We start from the raw sequence: 22,350 nt of genomic DNA, 5'->3' as shown, positions 1-22,350 counted from the left end.
TAGATGGCAACTGTTGAAAGCTGAAATACGGCGTTAAAAGAAGAAGAGATAGAAAAGGGATGCTTCCTTAAAAGATTTCGATTGGATGCCCACGAATGGGGTCTTGGAGTGAAATGGAAAGAAATCTAGGCCATCCGACCCGGATAATGTGGCACACTTTAGTTTATGGATACTCTAAATCGATCGTTAATTGAAATTGACCCACTTTGGTTTCAGTCAACTGCAAATGTGATCAACAATTGCCGAATGCTTTCTCCTTGTTAAACGATCGAACGATTTGCTTGAACTGTATGGCACACGACTATAGAAACTTGCCAGCGTTACGCACGGACGGTTGGGCCCACTAATTCCTAATCCCTAACACGTTTTTTTGTGATTGCCCGACTTACTTCAGTGTCCTTTTATTCATTTTGATTTGCCATTAAATTGTTGTGGAGCATTGAACAGCCGGGCAGAAGACGTCCCTTTTTGTTGGTTTCTATTTTTTTTTTTTTCTTCTGCAGTTTAAAAGGTAAAATGACAGCCATTCAACTTTCCTTTCAAAATTTCATTTCATTTGCCATTTCCGTTTGTTTAAATAATTGTTTCTAGAAATTTTGAAATGCGCCAACCATTTACAATCTTGTTCTTTAACCTGTGGATCGGCGTATGCTTTGCTTCAGCAGGTAAAAAAAAATCTCATCGTACAAGTATTTTCTAGGCTAGGCTACTGTTTCAATCAATACGAAACACAACGAAATGCATCGCAAACGAAGTGCAGAATTGAGCCGACCAAGATAGACTCTTGTTGGATACAATCGTCTTTTGCTATTGGAACAGGCATTATCGACTCCTTCCTCCTCGGATTGCATTCCGTCTCTGCTATCACGGCAATCATCAACGGCCAACAACAACTATCGTCACAATCAATTCCAGCTGACCAGACCGGCAATTACAACGCAACCGGTTATGCGCGTACCAACAGTTCGTCCGTTTTCGTTCCGACAGCAGACGGCGGTCAGCTGCGTGTAGGTACGTCTTTATTTTGCAATTGAACGAGGTTGAACGAGGTTGAAGAGGAGTCTAATCTCATCTAATTGGAGGGCAGATTTGTGCGAGGGTGACATTGTGGTTCCCTTGTCTTTTGATGTCCAAAAGGAGATGGTCATCAAATCGACCCATTTTCCGTTCAAACGTTCGACGCCTCTCATTTGTTCGTGGAACGTCAGGGTGAGTTGTACGAGTCGAAACACGTTCCATTGCCGAGTTGCATTTAACCGCCAACGATCTTGTAGGCGACCACCAACTGCCGTCGTGGACTAGTCACGATGACAATCAACGAACGCAGTCGGCTGTCAGACGTCGATGGATGTCGCAATGGATACTACACCGTGTCGCCGTTCATGGAAGATGCCAAGTAAATTGGCTGTTAAATACCGTCGATGAATATCTTTAATTGATTCTCGGTTCAACTGTCAGAATCTGTGGCCGCATCAACACCGTGCCCGTATTTCGCTGGTACGTCGAACACGAACATCCAGAAAACGTGACGATTACGTTGAGGCACATCGGTCTCGACGACGGCTACTCTGAAGGATTTAGTTTTAACCTTTCAGGTACATTTCTGACGTCAATAACACAAACGATTTCTAGTTGAAACCCTTTCATTTTTGGGGGGTTTTTTTATTGTAAAACAAACAAAAACAGGTGATTGCCTGCCCAACAGGGATGACACGACCATTAGCAAAGCCTGGGAATCTTATGGCAATTGGCTGCAACAGCTTTCCGAGACGCAGTTGACAACAGCAGGTGGACTTACGGTGGTCTTACCGTCGGTAGCGGCCACTCAGCCAAACATTTCGAATGACTCAACGCCCGTTCTGAATAATGAAGATGCTGTCAATACAACGACCGCCTCACCGCCAGATATCTCCACTGCCACCTTCTCGTGGCAAATTGCGGAGAGTAGCAGTCCGATTAGCTGGAGTCTAGAGACTAACCTGCAGTCCAACGTTTCAAATAGTTCCTCGTTCCCGACGCTTCCACCAGAGAACGTCACTTCCCCTGTCTATCCGACATTGAATTCCAGTGACGTTCTTCCATCAGACCGACCTACGACACGGCAACCCTCGCATCACCAACAGATCACCAATGACCCTGTGCACTTGGCTCCCGAAGATCATGGCGACATCCCGTGGCTCATTTTGAAACCTCTTGGTGAGTCATTGGCGCAAGTTGATCCAACTCCAAGCCCTCGCCCGTCATCGACGAAAAGGCCGACTACAGTAAAGCCTGTTGCTGTTGTTGTTGTCCCAGCCGACGTTCTGCTGAATAACGTTCACCCAGCTAAAAACGTTGACAACGCTGAACCCGAGATCCCCTGGCTCATATTGAAGACTCCCGATCGAAACGAATCATCTGTGGAACTCTACTCATCGAAACCCTCGGAGCAACTTGATTTCGTCAAAGAGGATCCGAATGCGTTTTACGATTATGATGAATCAGCCGATTCTTCTGAAAATGAGGCAGACTTGTTTTTAGAGTCGAATGCTGATCCCGAGGTAGACGTTTCATTGGAAACACCGGAAACGGTCCCATCGTACTTTGCAGGACATGACCTGGATGAACGTGACCACGGCCAGAAAGTGCCAACTGCTGAAGTTAAAAATGCAATTCCGTGGCTCATTTTGAAAAATCGCAATCCTCCCTCTTCGTCGAAACACGACTTACACCCGTACACTCGGAATGCTCCTGCGAACGTCCAGCTGCCAGCTTTCTTCATTTCGAGAGCTCCGTCGATGACATCCCAATCCTCCCTTCGCAAGAGCCAACCGTTCAGCACAAAGAAGACACTAGTGCATCGTGTCTCTGCTGACTTTGTCCCCATCGATGCAATCGAGTCCTCAGACCGGCCTGGGGATTGGTCGGAGGACAACCAGCCAGTCGACGTAAGCCACTGGATGCAGTCCGCCCTCGATGAGCCGGTGGTGGTAACTATGAGTCCTCTGGCTGATCATGAATCGCCGACACCGGCAAGTACAACACATTCGCCTAGAAATGACCAACCCATTCTTCTCCGTCGCAACCCTTTATTGACATTTGACGATTAACTGTCCCCCCGAGCAGAGCATCTAGGCGAACGAATACTTAATTTATCCCAACTTTTTAGACACCGAATAGTTCAATAAACCCTACCGTTTCCAAGCAACAACAACAACAAAAACTCAGTTCCGATGTCAAATATACGTTTATCTTTCCATTTTTTAAATGTGAGAAGTGAAACTGTAGTCATTTTGTTAGTGAATTGGTAGTGAAAATTACAGTTTTCCGATAGGGGGGCGTTTCCGTGAGACTTTCACCGGACGCCAAATAACCTACAAGTTTTGGTAAAACAATTGCTAAAAACAAAAAGACCGAAATCTAGGGCTTCTTCGCGTGCGTGTGATGTGGCGCAAAGGTTTTTTTAACGACTAGGGTCCGATCGTTAATTGAAAAACGACCCAGTTGTTCAATGCGGGACAACGATCGAGACCACAACAAAGAGATGAGTATCATCAGACGCATATTATCTCATCTCACCACTCTACTCTCTTTTCCTTTTTTTTTTTTTGTTTTTAATTCATCTTGAACAGTGTAGCCCTGTACGTGTTGAACACGAGAACTAGAAAGGCGTTGGCGTCACAGTCGAGCAGATGAGAAGTCACCGAGTCAACGAGGAAAGCCGAGTTATATCATTCGTGTGAATCGTCTATAGTTTGTGCGCGTGTATCCACTCGTCGAGCGAAACTGCAAAGAAGAAGAAGAAGAAGAAAAAAAAGGCAATAGCTGGCAATTCGGTGTGGCCTGCAGTCTCTGTCCAGCCTCCGTAGCCATTGAATAAAAAAAAACTGAACTGCCGGCCGGCCATCAGTTTTTACTTTACGCAAACTGTTCCCAAATTAACGGTGAGTCTACTGGCGCTTCTTCAATCAATGGCAGCGATATTGTTTTGTTTTTTTTTGTTTGTTTGTTTTTTTCAAATGGATTCAATTTTTCTTTGTTGTCCAATAGCCAAAAATGCGCCAATCCAGTCTGTTCCTCTCGGCCATAATAGGCGTTTGCATCTTTGTCTCTTTCACTTCAGCAGGTACCCAAATGCTGTCAAGTGAACCAAAGATTGTAGATTGACATTAATCGTGATTCCTTCTTTCTTTTGGCGGGTTGGTGATTGAAAATGTCGACAGGTGTTTTAGATTCGCTTTCCAAGAAGAAGAAATCGCCATCGAAATCGATAACCGGCCATAGGGAATGGCCTTCCAACAGCTCATCAACGGTCGTGCCAACTGCTGACGGTGGTCAACTGAAAGTTGGTATAAACCAAGTGAATCCTTTCATATTGTGTTCATATAGTGTTGGAAAATCTTGATTCTACAAAATGTCTACAAATCGTTCAATTCTATTCATTCGTGGCAGACTTGTGTGAGGCAAACATCGTTATCCCCTTGACCTCACAACGCGCAGCCAAGCGGAATTTCACCGTCAAATCGACGCAGTTTCCGTTCAAACGCTCTACACCTCTCATCTGCTCCTGGAATGTCAAGGTGAACGTTTCAAAAACTGATAAATCAACAAAAAAATCAATGGTAATATTCATGTATAGGTGAGTAAGAGCTGTCGTCGTGGTCTAGTCACCATGTCCATCAACGAACGGAGTCGATTGGCCGGCGATCAAGGATGTCTCAACGGATACTACACTGTCTCGCCGATCATGGATGACATCAAGTACGTGCGTCTTTTTAGATTGATTGTAACATGTCTTCATTGAAATGATGGAACACGTAGAATTTGTGGCCGTGTCAATTTCGTTCCGGCCTTGCAGTGGTACGTCGAAGACCAACAACTCGAAGTCACCGTTCATTTGAAACACGTCGGACTCGACGACGGCTACTCCGAGGGTTTGGCTTTCACCTTGTCGGGTAAGTGAGTCACATGAAAGATTGCGCAAGACGTCGTTGTGTATCGCCATTCATTTAACAGGTGAATGCCTCAATGAGCAATCGGACATGACGAAAAACAAAGCATCTAAAACGTACAGTCATTGGCTGCAACAAGTTGCCAGTCAGTCCTTGAAGTTTGGCGTCCCTACCGTCGCCTTACCGGACGGACTCGATTTGGAAAGCATTCTAAATGATTCTGAATCTGAAACGGAAGATGAATTGGTCGACGTGTCGACCACGACCGCGTCCCCCAATGTGACGGACAAAAAACCACCCAAGAAAAACGGCGTGGACTTTGACCTGGAAACGCCGTGGCATCTGCTCAAAAACCAATCAGCGCCCACTGCAGCCCCATCTCCGGTGAGAAATAGCCCGAAACCCCAGCCACCGGCTGCCAACACCACCAACTCAGAGCCCCACCCGATCATTCATCTGACATACCAAACGCTTAATCAATCAATCCCATCAACAAGTGCCCCAAAGAAGGTCTCGATTCCCACGAAATCTCCTGCCAAACCAGCTGCTCTTACCGATTTGTTCAATCTCGAAACTCCTTGGCATGTCCTTAAAAATCAGTCGGTGATGGCGACAGTGCCACCTCCAAAAAAGAATGGCACAAACTCCTCCCATGCTCAAACGGTGGAGTTAATCCTGTGGACTTGAACTTGGACATCATCTTTTAGTATTTTAATCGTCTTCTCTAAAATACTTTAATTGCTTAGAATTTATTTAAACTTGCACGACCAACCAAACGCGCGAGTGTCGGTTGGCCTAGTTATTGATTGTTGGCATAAAATTATCGTTTAATAGCAAATACGAAGATGAAATATCGAAAGCAATAAACGCAAAAATGAATGAATCCATTGTTATCCTGATCTAATTGACTATTTATGGCGTTGATGGTGTTCTTGAAATCCTTTTTAACGTTCCGCTCGCTATCGCTTACGAGGCATCGTAACGAGCGAGAGAACATGGCAGACACTAAACCTATTTACTACTGTCGACGTGTCTCTTTCTCACGGTGTTCTCCGTCGTGAATGGACGGCGGGATGAACGGGAATCGCCATGCGTGTCATCATCGCGACTCAATGGCCCGTGAAAATAACAAAATGGAGGACGCTACGGGTTATAAATAGTCGTTTTTTGTTTTCAATACGGTGTTTTTGTGCGAGCCAATAACCACGTCAGGTGTCTTCACGAACACACTCTAGGAAATAAGCCCGTTACGTGTTGTTTTCCGCGTCCAGTCTTCATCCAGCCTCTTGAGCACTTGAGTCACCAAGTATACGGAGATCACCAGTCTCTCTTCATTCGGATTTTTTGTCACCTGCAATTCGCAACAGTGTTTAATAAGGTCAGTTTTCTATTTCAACTATTTACTTTAATAGCGAACTGGACACTAATGTCTCGTGTTTGGGTCCAGTGAAAGTCTCATCGCCTTCGCTTTGCGCAGATTAGTTGAAATGCGTCAGCCATCGCTCATGCAGACCTTGTTCATCCTTGGCGTTGTCTTCTCCTTCACATCTGCAGGTATGACGATCACAACCAGTGGAAACAGTTTTCGCGATGAAGCTAATGCCTTGTTTGACTAACCCCTGAAAACAAAAATGAAAGGAATTCTCAAACGTATTCAGCAAATTCCGAATCCCATTTCGTCTTTCCTGCTCGGTTGGAGGGAGGCCAATGGTACCGACACGGGCGCTGACGAAAGCGAAGTGGAAAGCTTGTTACCTCCACCGTTGCCGCCCGTCCTTCCCAACGTGACCAATTATTCGCATTACAAGTCGGAAGGGCAAACCGTCAGCTCGACGGTTGTCGTGCCCACTGCCGACGGCGGCCACCGCAATGTAGGTAAACAAACAAGTCATCCAACGTTCTTTATCGGTTTGCAAGTATTTCAGTTGCCCAACACTACGGACACATTTCAAATGCATTTTTGCGACAGACTTGTGCGAAGGCAACATCCTTGTGCCATTGTCCAACGATCGCAATACTTTGATTGAGGAGACTTTCAAATCGACGAAATTCCCTTATGAACGTGCCACTCCTCTCATCTGTTCCTGGAACGTTAGGGTATACCGATCTTAGCCCAACTTCTTCTATGATGTCATTCACCTGTTCAATCACGTCTAGGTGAGTGACAACTGTCGTCGCGGATTAGTTACGATGACAATCAACAAACGCAGTCGATTAGCTGAGGTGGAAGGATGCGCTAAAGGATATTATCGAGTCTCTCCCTTCATGAAAGAAGCCAAGTAAAACTAACGCAGTGACATCCACATTTTGCTGACTGATTTCATTTTGGTGGTGGTGGTGGTGGGGGATCGGATAGAATCTGTGGACGTATCGAAACTGTACCGACCTTCCAGTGGTACGTCGAAGATCAACAACCCGAAAACGTCACCATCAGTCTGAGACACGTCGGACTCAACGACGGCTACTGGGAGGGATTGTCTTTCACCTTGTCAGGTGAGTCCCCCTTATTTGTGCACTGGAGACACACGATCCCGATGTGTAAACGTCTCCTTTTGATCGTTGACTGTGAATGACAGGTGAATGTCTCCCCAACAAATCTGATTTATCCATCAGCAAAGCTGTGAAATCCTATAGCAATTGGCTGCATCAGCTTTCCAGGGAATCTGAAGCACTCGATCTTGTGGTGGTGACGCAATAACTCATCCTACTCGGTGACGCATCCAACTCGACCACCAAAGGCGTGCAAAACAAAAGGGGCGTATATCTCTCTGACGCAACCTTCATCAAGGTCTTAATTATACGCACCATGTCGGTTTAGAAACACAAAAAGAGTTCATGTAGGGAGGGGGCATCATTTTATTCATGTGGTCCATGTAAACCTATAATGTTATTTATGTATCAGTTTGACATAACTTATTATACACGTTGACACGTAAACGTTTGTTTTCCCAATAAACAAGAGGAAAAATGGCACCTGGACAAATCGTTAAGTGAAGTGTCAAAGCTCTAAGCAACATGTGTTTTCCTGCCTAATTAAAGAGATTGGGTGTCTGTGGCGCTATAAATATAAAGACTGCAACCCACCGCAACTTTAGCTAATGAATAGAAGAGTATAATATTAGAAGATACTGTAGTTTTTGGTCGTCTAAAGTTCAAGGCGTTCTCAGGGCTGCTGGAACTGGCCGTGAAGCAGACCCTAAACGGACAAGTTTCAAGCTGATCACACACAGTTGCAATGGCAGACAAATTCTTCTGCTCGTTTTTATGGCTTGACCAAGTAAACAATAGGCGAGGCTAATCTATAAGGAGCGTCTCTCCATCATCACGGATGACTGAACATCTTCTGCGGTTGATGCAGCAAAGGAGGCACCCATCTACGGTTGATGTCCTATTTACTATGATATCAAATCAGCTAAACAGTAAAGAGGTAAAGAAAAACGCTTTGAATGGGTGTTGCAAATGAAAACGTGAGAACAACACGCCATCAGCTTATCGCCTTGTGTGAATTTGTTTCTTGGCAGAGGCGAAAAAAGGAGTTTACTTGATGGCCGACACTTGCAGTCTTCACTCAGCTTCCATAGCATCAAAATCGCATTTACAGAGACTTCTCCAATTAAAACCAAGAAGAAGAAGAAGAATGCGTCGGCCATTGCTCGTTTGGTTGTTGACACTTTTCGCTGTCGTCTCCTTTACATCTGCAGGTGATATAACTATTAAGAGACTAACATTTGGTGTGCAACTATATTGAATGCCTCTTTGTGAAATCCATGACAGGAATAATGCAGCACGTTCCTCGAATTCCGAATCTATTCACCTATTTCTTCCAGGGATTGAGAGAAGCCAACAAAACTGAAACAAAACAACCTGCCTCACCTGTCCCTCCTTTCCTACTCGGACTTCAGGAAGGATCTCAAAGTGAGATAGAGAGCACCACACTACCACCCATTCTGCCCAGTGTGTTGAACTCGTATTACAACATGGAAGGCGAAACCATCAGTTCATCCATTACTTTGCCTTCTTCCGGAAACGGTGGTCAGCGACGTGTCGGTAAATTTCATGTTAAAACATCGTGTTAAGCGTATAGTGAAAACTAATCGAGTTCACTGTTTGTTCTCTTGTTTCAGATTTGTGTGAAGGGGACATTGTTGTTCCCCTGTCAAACGATCGAAATACGTTGATCGAGCAAACCTACAAGTCGACAAAGTTCCCCTACGAACGATCCAATCCTCTCGTCTGCACTTGGAATGTCAAGGTACATTTCTGTCTTGTCTTTTTCTTTTAATCGTGTTGACTGGACTGTTAATAACGCAACGACAGGTAACGGACAACTGCCGTCGGGGCGTCGTTACGATGAGAATCAACAAACGCAGTCGACTGGCTGACGTGGACGGATGCACCAAAGGATACTATCGTGTTTCACCTTTTATGAAAGAAACAAAGTACTATTCCATATTGTATAGAGCATTTAGTCATAAAAATTGTACCCTTGATTTAATTTCTTATCCCAAAAAGAATCTGCGGACGAATCGAGACACTTCCGCCCTTCCAGTGGTACGTCGAAGACCAACAACCTGACGATGTCAGTATTGTCTTGAAACATGCCGGACTCAACGACGGCTATTGGGAGGGATTGTCTTTTACTTTGTCAGGTAACTTGGACTGATTAAACATGCAAATGAGCGTCATAGCCAGTTTAAACTCTTATCAAAAATTAGGCGAATGCCTTCCCAATGACTCGAACATGACGAGCAGCCAAGCCTTGAAAACATACAACAGTTGGATGCAAAAATTTTAAAAGAATCTGAAACTGTAGATCTTACAGTCGCTTAAGAAAGAATTTTTGAGAAAAAGAATGGACTCCTGCATCATAACTTGCAGCAACTCTTGTGCAGCCGCTTTGGTCTCATCTGCACATTTGATTCCAGCAAATGCAACAGGCATTTATGTAATTGCATATTAAACGATTATTTATTGAATCGCATATTTCTTTGAATGCCGAATAAACGAATTGAAAAAACAAACAACTGTTATACATTTGGCCAAGATCATTCCCGGAAATTCACGAGCCGATTATTATTATTTTTTCTATCAACCGTTATGACGATCATCAATGCATAGTGTGAAAGATGAGCAAGAAGAAAACGGCTTGAAAAGAAGACGGAAGAAAACGATCGTCCTATTTGTTATCGAGGTGTCTTGCTTTTCCTCTCTATTTTATAGCCACTAATTTGGTTGTACAAACTATTACAAGTGTTACACGAGCATTCGAGAAAATTAATCGGGAAGTGTTGTAGAGAGGAAACGTAGAAACACCAACCGCAAACTTAGTCTTTGCCCAGCAGCATCGAGATGCGACAAAATGCCTACTTTCTCCCATAAACACCTGTTTAATGCACACACGACGAGGTGTAGGAACAGTTGGGATGGAAACATTTTGCTTGCGGATAATTGTGTATCATCCCTTTCCTCTCTGTTTTTTTGTGTGTCTCTATTCCTCTCTCTTTCTCTCCCTTCCTCTCATTAGCGAGAACTTGATGCCAAATGACTTTTTTGTCTCCAGTCGTTGGAGAAAACTGAAACTTTCAAGTAGAGAAAATGAGGAGAAAGAAAGGCTTTTATTTGATCATTTGCTCCACAGTATATCTCAGTCCAATCTTTGCAACATATCGAATAACATCCAGACTAGTGACGTGTCCAATTCGAGAATTGAAAGCCTTATATTTTTGGGTGAGTCTTAGTCACCTGTTGATTTCATCTCCATTGACCAGCCAACAGTGAAATGCACCAGTTTTACTCGGTTTTGCCATTGATTGCTCTCTGTATTGGTGTTACATCTGCAGGTAAAAATGATATTACTTCCATTCTTCAAAGTGCTAAATTATACAAAAGAGATCGGAAACTGAAATATTGGGCAACAGTGAAGCTGGATGGGAACAGAAATGTGGGTTTTCTGAACCACTCCACTTCATTGAGAACCCGTTGAGTTGCCAATAACCTCTTTAATAGTTGCACAAGTAGTTCCCAACCACTGAAAATCACTCATTTACCTATTTTCATATCAGGAATTGTGGATCGAATCCAGTACAATCCCATCAAGTCTTTTTCCAAGGCACGAAAGGAGCTGATGCATTTCAAAGTCAACATCACAACATTCCTTACGAAGCAGCCATCTTTGATGATGATATAGTAATAATCGACGACTTCCAAATGACTGGTAACTATGAAAGACCAACAAACATGTTTTCCAACGAGCCGTCTTCCATCAGCAAATTCAACAGACGAAGGCCACAGTCTAGTACAAAACGTAGGCCACAGTCCAGTACAAAACGTAAACCATCAACACTACCACAGCGTTATTCAAACACAAAGAAGGTCAAATCAACTCCTTTGCCCGTCACTGGAGCTCATGCCGTAGTCGGTACCCACTTCGGCGAAATAGCCATTTTTACTAGCAAAGGGCGTTTATGGCTCAATGCCACCAGTCTAGAGAGGCCTGTGCCACTAGGAGCTGCCAAGGACAGCGATTCCATCTCTGTCGGCAATAAAAACGCCAATGAAATATGGGTCAATACGACCAGCTGGAATAAACTCGTCTCACTCGAGGACATTGCTGCTGGGCGAAGACCTGTTACGCTTAATCCCAGCGAAAAACGCAAGCCCGTGAAAGTGGATAGCGACGTTGTTGGACGGCCACCGCTGAGCAAAGGCAGCATCTCAGCAGATTATGTTACGCAATCACCTATCGTCCTACCGGAAAGAGGAACTTATCAATACGGTCTCTATTACAACCCATTGGCTTCCAAAAGAAGAAATCGTTTACAAATTATTTTTGACAGATACTTGCGGACTAAACCTCGTTATTCCCTTAACTGCTGATCGTATCGTCTTGAGAGAGCAAGGACTTAAACCAAACTACAAATCGACTGGATTCCCGCACGAACGAGACTATCCTCTAGTGTGCACTTGGAATATCAAGGTGTGGGCTCGCCCATAAATGCCATTTGCTATTACGTTTTTGACGTTGATCAGTTCCATTGGAAACGATGATAGGTTAATAAAATTTGTCGTCGTGCCCGCATCACCATGAAAGTGGATGGACGCAGTCGATTGCCTGATGTAGAAGGATGCGTAAAAGGATATCTTCACATCTCTCCGTTCATGAACCAAACCAGGTATGACAATCTGATTGTTACACTCATTTTACGTTACCTGACGGAACTAAATCTATTCTCTTTTCGAATGATTACGTAAAAGACTCTGCGGCCGTATTGATAGCATTCCACCCTACCATTGGTACGTCGACGACCAACAACCCAACGATGTCACCATTACCATGAAAAACATTGGGATCAACGATGGCTACTCAGAGGGCTTGTCGTTTACCCTTCAAGGTGAGACAAACAAGAAACCTTTTATTGTTTCCTAGTTAATAACGTGTTTTTGAAAAAACCAACAAAAAATTGAAGGTGAATGTCTGCCAATCGAAAGAGGATCGTTTGACGTTGACAAGGAAAATGTTGAATCTAATGCCAACTGGATGGATCGTCTGATCAAAGAGATGGCAACGACGGGTTACGGAGCAACGTTAGCTGACGGCAGCCTGAAATTAACAGCCAAGAAGCCCAGCTTGTCGGAAATTCATCCAGACGATGGAAAGAGACTTGTGAACTCGACCCACATTCCTGCCGTTCCTATCGATCAGATTTTTGACGATGCTATAACTTATATCACCACGCTACTAGACAATAAGTCTGAATAGAATTATTTAGCAATGCCTTCCCTAAAGAATAATGATCGAATCCCCGTTTTGTTATTGTTGACTTGTATTTTCAGCAATTCGTTTTGTTAATGCCGCGAATTTATTTTGTTGTTTTAGTATAGAATTATTATATACGTATATATAAAATTAGTAAATAAAATATGCGCAATCAGGATAGTCTGTGAAAGCAGGCCAATTATCAATCGATTAAAATAGAGAATTTCACAGGATAACACATGTAAAGTTGACGGCATTCTCAAGACTTGAAATTACTGCGCGAAAACACGAGCCAAAAACAAGCCCTTAGCGATCTGGGACATCCCGTATAGTTGTCGATTACGTCCTATATTTACAATCAAGTCCGACTTTGTTTTCTGCTTTGGGCATTGTAGGTACGTAAGTATAGTACCCGTGGAAAATAAAAAGAGTCCGGGTGACTTGCCGAGACCACTGGAACGTGAGAAACAAAACCAAAAACATTCGGGAACACCTAGTTCGTACTACGGTTGTCCAATGGCTTTCTGGTTGGATAAAATGCAAATGTAAAAAGGCAATTGCTCGACCCCGTCTTCATCCAGTGTCGATTCAGTCTTCAGACTCGTTGCAATCGACTGAAGAACTTCCAATTCTGCTTTCCAAGTCACGAAAACTAAAGGTAAATTTATATGATTTCATTGTAAATTGTTGTTGGATTTACGTCTGATTATGAATAAGCCATTCAATTTCATTGCTCTTTTCTTGCAAATTACAGGCAAAACACTATGCGTCAACCATTCCTTCTGCTGTTCTTGGGTCTTTTAATGGCCGTTTCTGTCACCTCCGCAGGTAAACTCAAAAGACATTCTCGAATTAAAAGTGCAACGCCCATATAAAGGTGACATTGTGCTTGCATCCCTCCTCACAGGACTAAAGGAACGAATCCAGCGGATACCGAATCCCATAACGTCATTTTGGCGTGGTTTGAAAGCAGGAAGTAGCAAAATTGAAAAAGCCACTAACCGAATCATTGGAAATGTCGGGTACACGAAGTCTCCAGAGCCACGTGAAACATCGGAACCTTTGGAAGAGAACAATCCAAGCAACAAGGAAATAGTTAGCGTTACCAGCTCATCGCATTCATCGCAGACCTCCAACGGCCTAGGCACTACTACCTATTCGCACAACTCGTACACCTCCACCGTCGACGGAGAAGTTGTTGAATCGTCCTACACCAGTTCAGCTAATGGGATCGCCAATCAATATAGTCAAAACAAAATCAGTAAGAAAAGATCAAATGCCCTGCCTATTGGGGTCATTTTCTATTGAAAGGAAACTGGTTAATTTTTTTAAATTTGAATCAATCAAAATTGTGATAGATTCCTTCAAAGGCACGATCGTCGTCCCTATATCTTCGAATCCAGATTACAATAAAAAGTTAATCGTCAATTCACCCAACTTTCCATACGGGCGATCCAACCCCGTCACCAGTTCGTGGAATGTTAAGGTAACTACAATATACAATAACAATCACCTTGACTTGTCCACATGTCCTTCATGCTGCTGTTTTGAACCACAGGTGAGGACAAACTGCCGTCGAGGATTAGTTACGATGAAAATTGACGAACTCAGTCGGCTGTCAGATGAGAAGGAATGTTCCGAGGGATTCTATCGGGTTTCACCTTTCATGAAACAAACCAAGTATGATAACCTTCATCAATGGTAAAATACAGTTTTAGATCAAATGTTATGTTTTGGGGTGAAAGAATTTGTGGCCGCGTCGACACCGTCCCACCATTCCAGTGGTACGTGGACGATCAAGAACCAGAGGATGTTACCATTAGCTTGAAACACAACGGACTTAACGACGGATATTCTGAAGGATTGGGTTTCAGTCTTAAAGGTCAGCTAGAATAAGACTGAATGATTTCGGTTTTGGCCTAACCTTGTTTGTGGAAACACATTCAGGTGAATGTCTTCCCAAAGATTTTGACATGACCAGAGGCAAAGCCTTGAAATCCTATAGCAGTTGGCTGCAACAGCTGTACAGAGACTCTGCAACTTACGGTTTTCCCACTGTGGTAATACCGGGTTTCAGTTTGGCCAACACTCCTTCGCCAGAAACAAACACCGAAGAGGAGTCGACTGATTCGTTGTATATTGCTCATCCTTTGCATCATGGTTCCGAGCCACCCATACAACCAATATCTCCAGACCAATTATTATGGACACCAACATTTAATCTCAACAATCCTACAAATCTGCCGATTGTCTTAACAACTAGTTATGCCGAAACCACTCCAGCGGCCGTCACTTCTACTCAAACGTCAACTATTGCCCAGCAGCAGTCGCTGTTACCAGAAGATGACCCAGACTATTACAATAATGATGGTGCACAAATGTTACAAGCACCAAACGTCCCTGTTGACGAAGATCTGGACGATGCAATTTCGTATATTACAACGCTCTTGGAGAAGCCACTAAAGGCACGTAAACCATTACCAAAGCAATAATACTATTTTACCTACAGAAAATAGCCAAGAAAGTTCCTGTTGATTAATAATTTATAATGTTTAGTTGGACGTTTGCAATCAACTTGTAATCCTGTTATTAAGTTGGCTTATTATGTATTTTCACTTTGTATAATACCATGCTTGAATAAAACTAAATTTTTCCTATCATGACCATTCTTCGTTGTGCTGGGAATTGGGAAACTCAAGTGACAAAGAAGAAAAAATCAACAAAGTAGCCTAAAGACTTTGGCGCCAAAAATTGCATTTCTCCTGAAATTGGTGGAGGTTGCCGAACCCGTTTCTCATCCTCCTATTAAGAAACAATGATGGTCGACTTCTCAATTTTGGCCAATAAGATACGAGGATTACACATGACAATTGGCAAAGGGGTGAGAAAAGAAATACCGCGAGCCTGCGATTACATTTGTCGTCGAGAGCAGGTCTAGGCAGGAATTACAGACATAAGTCCTTCAGCCCCATGTAGCAATTTAATTAAATTTCGTCAAGTAAGGTATGGGTTTCTTTTTCTTTGCTCTCCAAAGTGAAATATTATTAACTGATACAACTCACCAGCATTTATCGTTGGTTGATCATGTGGTTGTGATTTGGAAATGTGCTTAAAGCCCATCATATAGAGAGGTTTTTCTTTACTTTCATCAAAATGCCAAGTTATTAAGCCATATTGGTTATCTTGGCTCATTGCCATTTCACATAGGGATTTCATGGAAATTCAAATAGTTGCAACTTCAGCATTTGTTAATTTAATAGAATGATGCTTGCTGTTACATCATTCAGGGTAATGGAAAGTCTCGTAAACTGATAACACGATTAACAGTGGTAGAAAAAAACCAGGAAAATGAATTGAAAATTGTGTAAGCTTTGTGTTGGGCAATACCTAATTATTCTTTAAGATTAAGTTTCTGTGGATAGAAGTAATACCTGTACTAGAACGGTGGCCAAGGTTGGATCTAATCTTTACGTGTTGAGCTTATGTTCAGTAAACGGTACATGATGTGCATTGCATTGAAACATTTATTCACTCTTGTTCTATAAACTGATTAACACCAAAAAATAACAAATAATGCTCTTGATGGTTTCAGGTTGGACTCACTGCCGTTCACTGGGCTGATTTTGTATAGAACCCAGCTAGTACATGCACCTCTGTAGGGTCAAATGCTGCTGAGTTGACCCAGGCTCTTCACAGTTGTCAAATTTCTCATGAAATGCCACCTGTTCCTGTATACAGAGCAAGAGGTATTTCAATACAATCTCAAAGGTAAAAAATTAGCTTCACGAGAAACTGAGTTAAATATGAAAATTTAGTTTTCTTTATGCTTTTCTGAATTGTTTCAAGATCAGTAACAAAGAAATATGATTAGAAGACTGATTTGGGACAAGTAGAGTTGAACGGCCGCTGTAAAAACGATTCCACGATGGCTCAAATAAACAACGTTTACATTCTAGTCCAGGAGTATAACATTTTAAGATGGAATGCAATCATTAGGCGGGTTCGCAGTCGATTAAAAATAGTGAAAAGTGGTTGTTCCAGAATGAGCTGTGAATGGATTTTAAAATGGAGTCGGAAGGGTTCAGCATGTCAGTATAATCAAAACATTTTTTGTGTGTTAGCTATAATATTGGACACCAAGCCTCACATTTGGTCAGGGCCAGACGTAAAACAATCATTGTGTGCGACTTGTAGATAAGGTAGGTATTGAGATTTATTGGAATTAGTTGCTTAAGGCTATTTAAAGCCGTATTAGAGAAATTCATTACCCTTCTGCCCCCTTTACAGGTTTTCAGTTTTATACAACCACCGATTTTGGCCTCATGAGGACGAGGTAATTTGGCAATTTGTTAATACTTTGAAAGTGGATTGTACCTTATTTTATTGTTAAGTGATACAACTGGCCACTCGTACGTCGAAGTCTTCATACCGACCAAAGTAATGCCAAATACAACAACGTGGATTTTACAACAGATACCATGACTGAACAACATTCTTGGGTAAGACGTGCTCCTTGTCATGATTATTTTTGTAATGATATTACGTATAAGCTGGATGTTAACGCATGGAAATTGAGATTATGTCGAATTAGGTTGGACCTTGCGCAAAGAGGCTAAGCATCTGGTTCGTTATGTTTCGGTTATTGTCGTTGGCCTTGGTTGAATTTCTAGCATTATAAGGAAACGAATATTTTCTACAAAAGTTAACGTTGGAATGTTTATTTCGGCCTTTTAAAAATGTTATGAAAGCTGACATCGACATTCTTAGATGTTTTGTGCTTATTCTTCTTGAATTTTAGCTTTCGGAATTTTAATTTCTACTCTACGGCTAGATTAAATTTATCTTGCGTCCTCTGTTCATTGTCAGTCTAATAATATTTTACTCTCCATCATCGCTCTTACTTTTGAACATCGAACTGGGTATTTCTTTTTTGTGTCACTTTTCGTATCAAAGATTTGGCTACCGTGTTAAATTCAGGATTCGTCCAGGTCGTCCCATCTACTGATTTTTACTGCCCCGTTGCATCTATTTCTTCTTTTATTGTTATATTTTCATGTATAAGATTTCATTTACCTCGGTCGGAGAACAACAGTGAGAAAAAATTCCATGTACCCCCTTCTCTCGGCTCTCGCCAGCTGCTAGTACCTTATTACTGCGCCCACTGGTTTCATGATTAGGTTCCCTTCCTTGATACTGGTACTGATTTGTCAAAACACTATAGCAGTCTAAGCCTAGTTCGCACCAGTGCTGAAGGTTTATGCGTTGAAACGAATCGTTAGTTATCCTGTTTTAATGCATAAATTGGTTCCACGAAGGAGCTACGTTTAAATTGAAAAAAAAAAAAAATCATTCTAGCAAGGTGCTTTAAGATTTAAGAAGAAGAATTAGACACACTAAAAAGAAGCTTCCTACAGGTTTAAAATGTTTTTAAAGCTAAGAATTAATCCGTTTTACTTGTGTGAACTAGGCTTGTTAATTGTTCAAGAAATTCCTTAAAAATGAAGCAAATTTCTTTCAATCAGGTAAATTCAGTTTAATGAATATTTATTTTTCGTTTGTTTTTGCATTTAGAAGGTAATGGCCGATACTTTTATAAACGACTACTCCATCAAGATTAAACTGGGAATCGAGTTTGATCCGTGGCTACTGTCAGTCGCTGAAGCAATCCACAAGGTAAGTCTGACATCTTTAGCTAATTAGGTGTTTATTAAGCTCAAATTAACACGAAAAAAAAAAAAAGTTCCTTTCAGTGCAATATCTCTCGTACTGTCTGAGGATGTCGAGCTCAAAACTAGAGTAAACAATGGCCAGGTAATAAACCAAGGGACAGATGCAAGAGGGTTTGAAAAAAGAGGACTGTGCCGAGAGCAGGAATCTAGTTGCTGCCCTTACATCGATTGTGGCCATTACCGCACAGAGGCAGTCCTCTATTAGTAGGCTAATTAAAATAAGGACAAAAATAGAAGTTTTTACTAATACGTTAAATGGAAAACGTTCTCAGCTCTTTCACTTAGTATGGGAGTTAGGTGACTTTCGTAAGGTAATAGAACCCCTGAATGTAGGCCATCCCTATGCAATGGAGGCCCTCTACATGGCATTCCATTTCTGGCCTGTTCATTTTGCATTTTGATCAATAATTAAAATTGACGTTTCTTTTTAACACCGAGGAAATTTACAAACGATTTTCTGCACTCTAGTAATATTTTTGGCTGTCCGTTACAAAGAGGGAATCATTTGAATTTCACAAAAAAAAAAATATACTCTAAAAATGGCCTTTCTATTTGCAGATAAGAGAGCATCCTCCCATCCGGAAAAATGGACACGAGAATTGATGACGTCCTATTTAATATCGGGGTGCTTTCCTTTACGCCTATACAGTGAAAAAAATAGGGAAGGGGAAACCAGAGAGATACAGGACGAACAAAACAAAAAAACTTGATTGGAGAAAGCCGGGACGTGGTAGGTAATCGTTAGCAATGAAGAAAATAGTAGGAAAAAAAGCGATGGCATTGTCTCATCTGCGCCCAGTATTGTTTCAGCCTCCGACGAATTTGAATCACTGATATCTAGAAGTGAGATTTGCACATCGGCTAGTGAATCTACAAGCTGTCGGCTAGATTCTTAGCTACTCCCCAAGAAGTCCAGCTTTCTCGAAGTCTTTGGATGCTGGTCATTGTGCACTTACGTATTCAGTCGTGATTGGCAGTTGTGTTATCCTAACCTATTCCTCTTTTGTTCCAGGTGGTCGAAATGCGTCGATCGTTTCTCATCCTTTTATTCGGCCTCTGTGTTGTCATAACCATCACTTCGGCAGGTACGATTTTAACTTTGAAACGTATGAACCATCGAAATGTGGCGATGATTGAAGACCGTGAATGATTTACGTTGTTGTTATTATTCTTGTAGGGGTCTTCAAAATGCATTCGCGTATCACGAATCCCATCGCGTCGTTCTTTGCCAACGCGAAACCCAATAATGCGAACAGAACTCAAAGCACCAGCCTGGGAAATGTAGTCGACTACGTGGGCTATTTCAGTACTGCGGACGACTACAAACCTTATTACAACACGGAAGCTGTTCTGTCGCATACGCACACTCTTTCGTCATCGGCATACATCGGTGGCTCGTCCATTCCGATTGCCCCACCCAAAAGAGGAACGTACCAATATGGTAGGGCTCCACTATTTCATTCGGAACGTGCATATCTAATCTAGAATCTTTAAAAGGAAATCTGGAATTTTTAGTTTGACTGAATCACGTACTTTTTTCATCGCAGATACGTGCGGGAGCAACATAGTAGTCCCGTTGACTTATAATCGCAAAATCTTGGCGGAGCAAGCCCTCAGACCTACTTACAAATCGACTGATTTTCCTGCCGGACGCACCTACCCATTGGTTTGCAATTGGAATGTGCAGGTATGGCGAACTTGATTTTGTTCTACTACCTCGAGTTTCGGGTCTAAAGTTTGGTCATTTAATCAGGTGAGTAAAAACTGCAGTCGTGCTAGAATCACAATGAGAGTTGACGGCCGCAGTCGATTGCCAGATGAAGAAGGTTGCGCCAAAGGATACATTCGCGTCTCTCCTTTTATGAAAGAGGCCAAGTATGAACGAACGCATTTTATTGAACGTTGTTCACCTGACGTGTGTCACCTTTTTCATTGAACATTTAGGATTTGTGGGCGCGTCAACTACATTCAACCGTATTATTGGTATGTAGAAGATCAAAAGTCGGAAACTGTCACCATCACCATGAAAAATATCGGCCTGAATGATGGCTTCTCTGAGGGATTCTCTTTTACCTTGTCAGGTGTGTAGTTTTGAATGCCATCGAATTTGAAATCCAAGTGACGGTCCGATTCATTTCAGGCGAATGTCTTCCGATTGAAATTGGCATAAAAAAATTCGATGTCAACAAGGAAAACGCAGGATCGAATAGCCGATGGATGTACCGTCTTTTATCGGACTCTGCTGTTTCCGGTGTTCCAACGGTGGTCATTCCGGGTGTCGTTGCCGGCACGGATAACAATCCCGTTCCAGCAAATATCCCGCATGTTGCAAATGATCCCGCAAAATTTCCGCCGGTCGACACGGGTAACGATGCCGAGATGTTGATGCTCATTCAGAAAGACAAAGAGCGGAACCAGACAACGACAACTACTGCCACGACGTCGACTACAACCACCACCGAACAGACTACTAAGACCACTCCCACGACAACTCCTACGACAACAACTACGAAACGCCCAATTCCTGATTTTGATCTTGAGACTCCATGGGATGTCCTCAAACCGTTAAAACCAACGACCCGACCATTTCCCTCAACCTCTTCCACGAGCATAAATGTTTCGAAACCTACCGTCCCAACGTCTTTTTTGAGTGAACCTAAACCTCATCCTATACTCAGCGTCAAGTTCCCTAATCGCGTCCAATTCACGTCCACCACGATCTTCCCGCCGAGCACGAGTGCAAAACCTACCAAGAAACCCGTCGATTCCACTTTTGATTTAGAAACTCCATGGCAAACACTCAAAAACCAATCCTCGCTACCGATAATACCTCCCCTTTCAACCAGCACCACCAAAGCTCCTTTGGCCGCAGTTGCGACAACACAATCGTCCATCACGATCCTGAAATATAACCGCCGCAACCAGTCCATCTCGGCTTACAAACCTGACCCGCAGCCTTCCGTCAGTCTGCCTGAGGACAGTACAAATGTGAAACTCCCTGTTGCGTCTGCGGTGACTTATCTTGATTCGCCCTACTCGAATCAGCCGTCCTTGTCGGAAATTGATTCTGAAAATGACGACGGAGGTTCCAATGAATTGATTGTAGAAAATCAAGAGGTACCCGACCTTCCTATTGACGACGTGGTCGATGATGCTCTATCGTACATTACTACGCTCTTAGATAATCCACTATTACAAAAATCACTGCCGAAAAAACCTCTAAGAAAAAGTCCAAATCTGGTAGTATTCAAAGGTTTGAGTGATTATCCCTCAATTGCATAATACTTAATAAGCATATTCACGAAAGAAAAATTACAAATTATTTTTAAGCAAATCCAAATATTTTATATCATCTATATGGGTATGTCGTTCCGTATTATTGAAAGACGTTACTGTTATCATTTGTTGCATTTTTTTTTAAATTCAACACTCAACATTTCGAAAATATGTTTCTGCCAATTTGATACCGAAGATGGTTGTCTGGCATCACGAGAAATTGTGAAATAAAACGAGAATTTAATCTAACGAAATTGTCACTACTACAACGCAGTGCTGCTTTCTTATATTTTACTGCACGTTAACCGATTGGACATGAAGTTACGTCTACAATAACAGAGGCATCGGATTTTCAGTTGAAAGGTATCAGTTTCCGAGTCCACCGCTAAACGTTTCACATAACTGAATTGTACTTTTTTCTTTTAATGATTTTATATACAGTTTTGGATCAATATTGCGGGATTCTCTTCGATTTGGTCTCTCATAAAACCCTACAACATCCGCACGCACACGCGCACGCACACCATCTAGGTATAAACCAGATGGATTACGCGTCATTGAACACACATACGCATCTACCGTTGGCAACGCGTCAGATTTTCTTATTCCGTTGTTTTTCGATACACTTTGAGAAATTCGAATTTCACTTATTGGAATA

General features: G+C 42.4%; 6 protein-coding genes and 1 long non-coding RNA gene across 17 annotated transcripts; 6 read left to right on the top strand and 1 right to left on the bottom strand.

Annotated features, from left to right (window-relative positions):
• Positions 1-129: 129 nt before the first annotated feature.
• On the top strand, positions 130-3,294 carry LOC123472403. The gene is made up of 7 exons (XM_045173849.1): positions 130-511; positions 592-665; positions 820-1,011; positions 1,088-1,209; positions 1,275-1,396; positions 1,459-1,595; positions 1,687-3,294. Exons 2-7 carry the CDS (start codon positions 602-604, stop codon positions 3,087-3,089), a joined length of 2,040 nt encoding a protein of 679 aa, XP_045029784.1. The 5' UTR covers positions 130-511; positions 592-601; the 3' UTR covers positions 3,090-3,294.
• Positions 3,295-3,327: 33 nt separating this feature from the next.
• Positions 3,328-5,814, top strand: LOC116923732. The gene is made up of 7 exons (XM_032930249.2): positions 3,328-3,923; positions 4,030-4,105; positions 4,203-4,328; positions 4,432-4,559; positions 4,619-4,740; positions 4,801-4,934; positions 4,996-5,814. Exons 2-7 carry the CDS (start codon positions 4,036-4,038, stop codon positions 5,616-5,618), a joined length of 1,203 nt encoding a protein of 400 aa, XP_032786140.2. The 5' UTR covers positions 3,328-3,923; positions 4,030-4,035; the 3' UTR covers positions 5,619-5,814.
• A 308-nt stretch (positions 5,815-6,122) lies between these two features.
• LOC116923734 lies at positions 6,123-7,904 on the top strand. Of its 2 annotated transcripts, none has more exons than XM_045173871.1 (7): positions 6,123-6,309; positions 6,409-6,485; positions 6,570-6,806; positions 6,901-7,028; positions 7,089-7,210; positions 7,288-7,424; positions 7,508-7,904. In XM_045173871.1, exons 2-7 carry the CDS (start codon positions 6,419-6,421, stop codon positions 7,627-7,629), a joined length of 813 nt encoding a protein of 270 aa, XP_045029806.1. In that variant the 5' UTR covers positions 6,123-6,309; positions 6,409-6,418; the 3' UTR covers positions 7,630-7,904. The 2 variants fall into 2 exon arrangements, with proteins under 2 accessions (XP_045029806.1, XP_032786142.2); XM_032930251.2 differs by having other exon boundaries at positions 6,124-6,309; positions 6,379-6,485.
• Positions 7,905-8,468: 564 nt separating this feature from the next.
• LOC123472406 lies at positions 8,469-9,952 on the top strand. Its single transcript, XM_045173867.1, has 6 exons — positions 8,469-8,632; positions 8,706-8,978; positions 9,056-9,183; positions 9,249-9,370; positions 9,444-9,580; positions 9,647-9,952. Exons 1-6 carry the CDS (start codon positions 8,476-8,478, stop codon positions 9,724-9,726), a joined length of 897 nt encoding a protein of 298 aa, XP_045029802.1. The 5' UTR covers positions 8,469-8,475; the 3' UTR covers positions 9,727-9,952.
• Positions 9,953-10,347: 395 nt separating this feature from the next.
• LOC116923729 lies at positions 10,348-12,863 on the top strand. Its single transcript, XM_045173866.1, has 6 exons — positions 10,348-10,658; positions 10,994-11,706; positions 11,768-11,907; positions 11,982-12,103; positions 12,186-12,322; positions 12,398-12,863. The coding sequence occupies exons 2-6, from the start codon at positions 11,139-11,141 to the stop codon at positions 12,688-12,690; spliced, it is 1,260 nt and encodes a 419-aa protein (XP_045029801.1). The 5' UTR covers positions 10,348-10,658; positions 10,994-11,138; the 3' UTR covers positions 12,691-12,863.
• Positions 10,657-11,118, bottom strand: LOC123472415. The gene is made up of 2 exons (XR_006646852.1): positions 10,979-11,118; positions 10,657-10,765 (listed from the first exon to the last, which is right to left on the bottom strand). It is a non-coding gene; the product is annotated as an uncharacterized LOC123472415 (long non-coding RNA).
• A 2,672-nt stretch (positions 12,864-15,535) lies between the features above and the next one.
• On the top strand, positions 15,536-21,941 carry LOC123472404. Of its 10 annotated transcripts, none has more exons than XM_045173856.1 (14): positions 15,536-15,690; positions 16,280-16,455; positions 16,534-16,886; positions 16,975-17,020; positions 17,079-17,186; positions 18,259-18,360; positions 18,975-19,146; positions 19,227-19,356; positions 19,429-19,501; positions 19,594-19,857; positions 19,964-20,103; positions 20,170-20,291; positions 20,361-20,497; positions 20,557-21,941. In XM_045173856.1, exons 8-14 carry the CDS (start codon positions 19,351-19,353, stop codon positions 21,696-21,698), a joined length of 1,884 nt encoding a protein of 627 aa, XP_045029791.1. In that variant the 5' UTR covers positions 15,536-15,690; positions 16,280-16,455; positions 16,534-16,886; positions 16,975-17,020; positions 17,079-17,186; positions 18,259-18,360; positions 18,975-19,146; positions 19,227-19,350; the 3' UTR covers positions 21,699-21,941. The 10 variants fall into 10 exon arrangements, with proteins under 10 accessions (XP_045029791.1, XP_045029789.1, XP_045029790.1 ...); XM_045173854.1 differs by having other exon boundaries at positions 19,216-19,356; XM_045173855.1 differs by having other exon boundaries at positions 18,975-19,150.
• Positions 21,942-22,350: the final 409 nt, after the last annotated feature.

Source organism: Daphnia magna, linkage group LG5 (genome assembly GCF_020631705.1).
Source record: "Daphnia magna isolate NIES linkage group LG5, ASM2063170v1.1, whole genome shotgun sequence".
Classification (NCBI taxonomy): domain Eukaryota; kingdom Metazoa; phylum Arthropoda; class Branchiopoda; order Diplostraca; family Daphniidae; genus Daphnia; species Daphnia magna.
The sequence above is the reverse complement of the archived record's forward strand: the minus strand, read 5'-3'. Positions and strand labels throughout refer to the sequence as shown.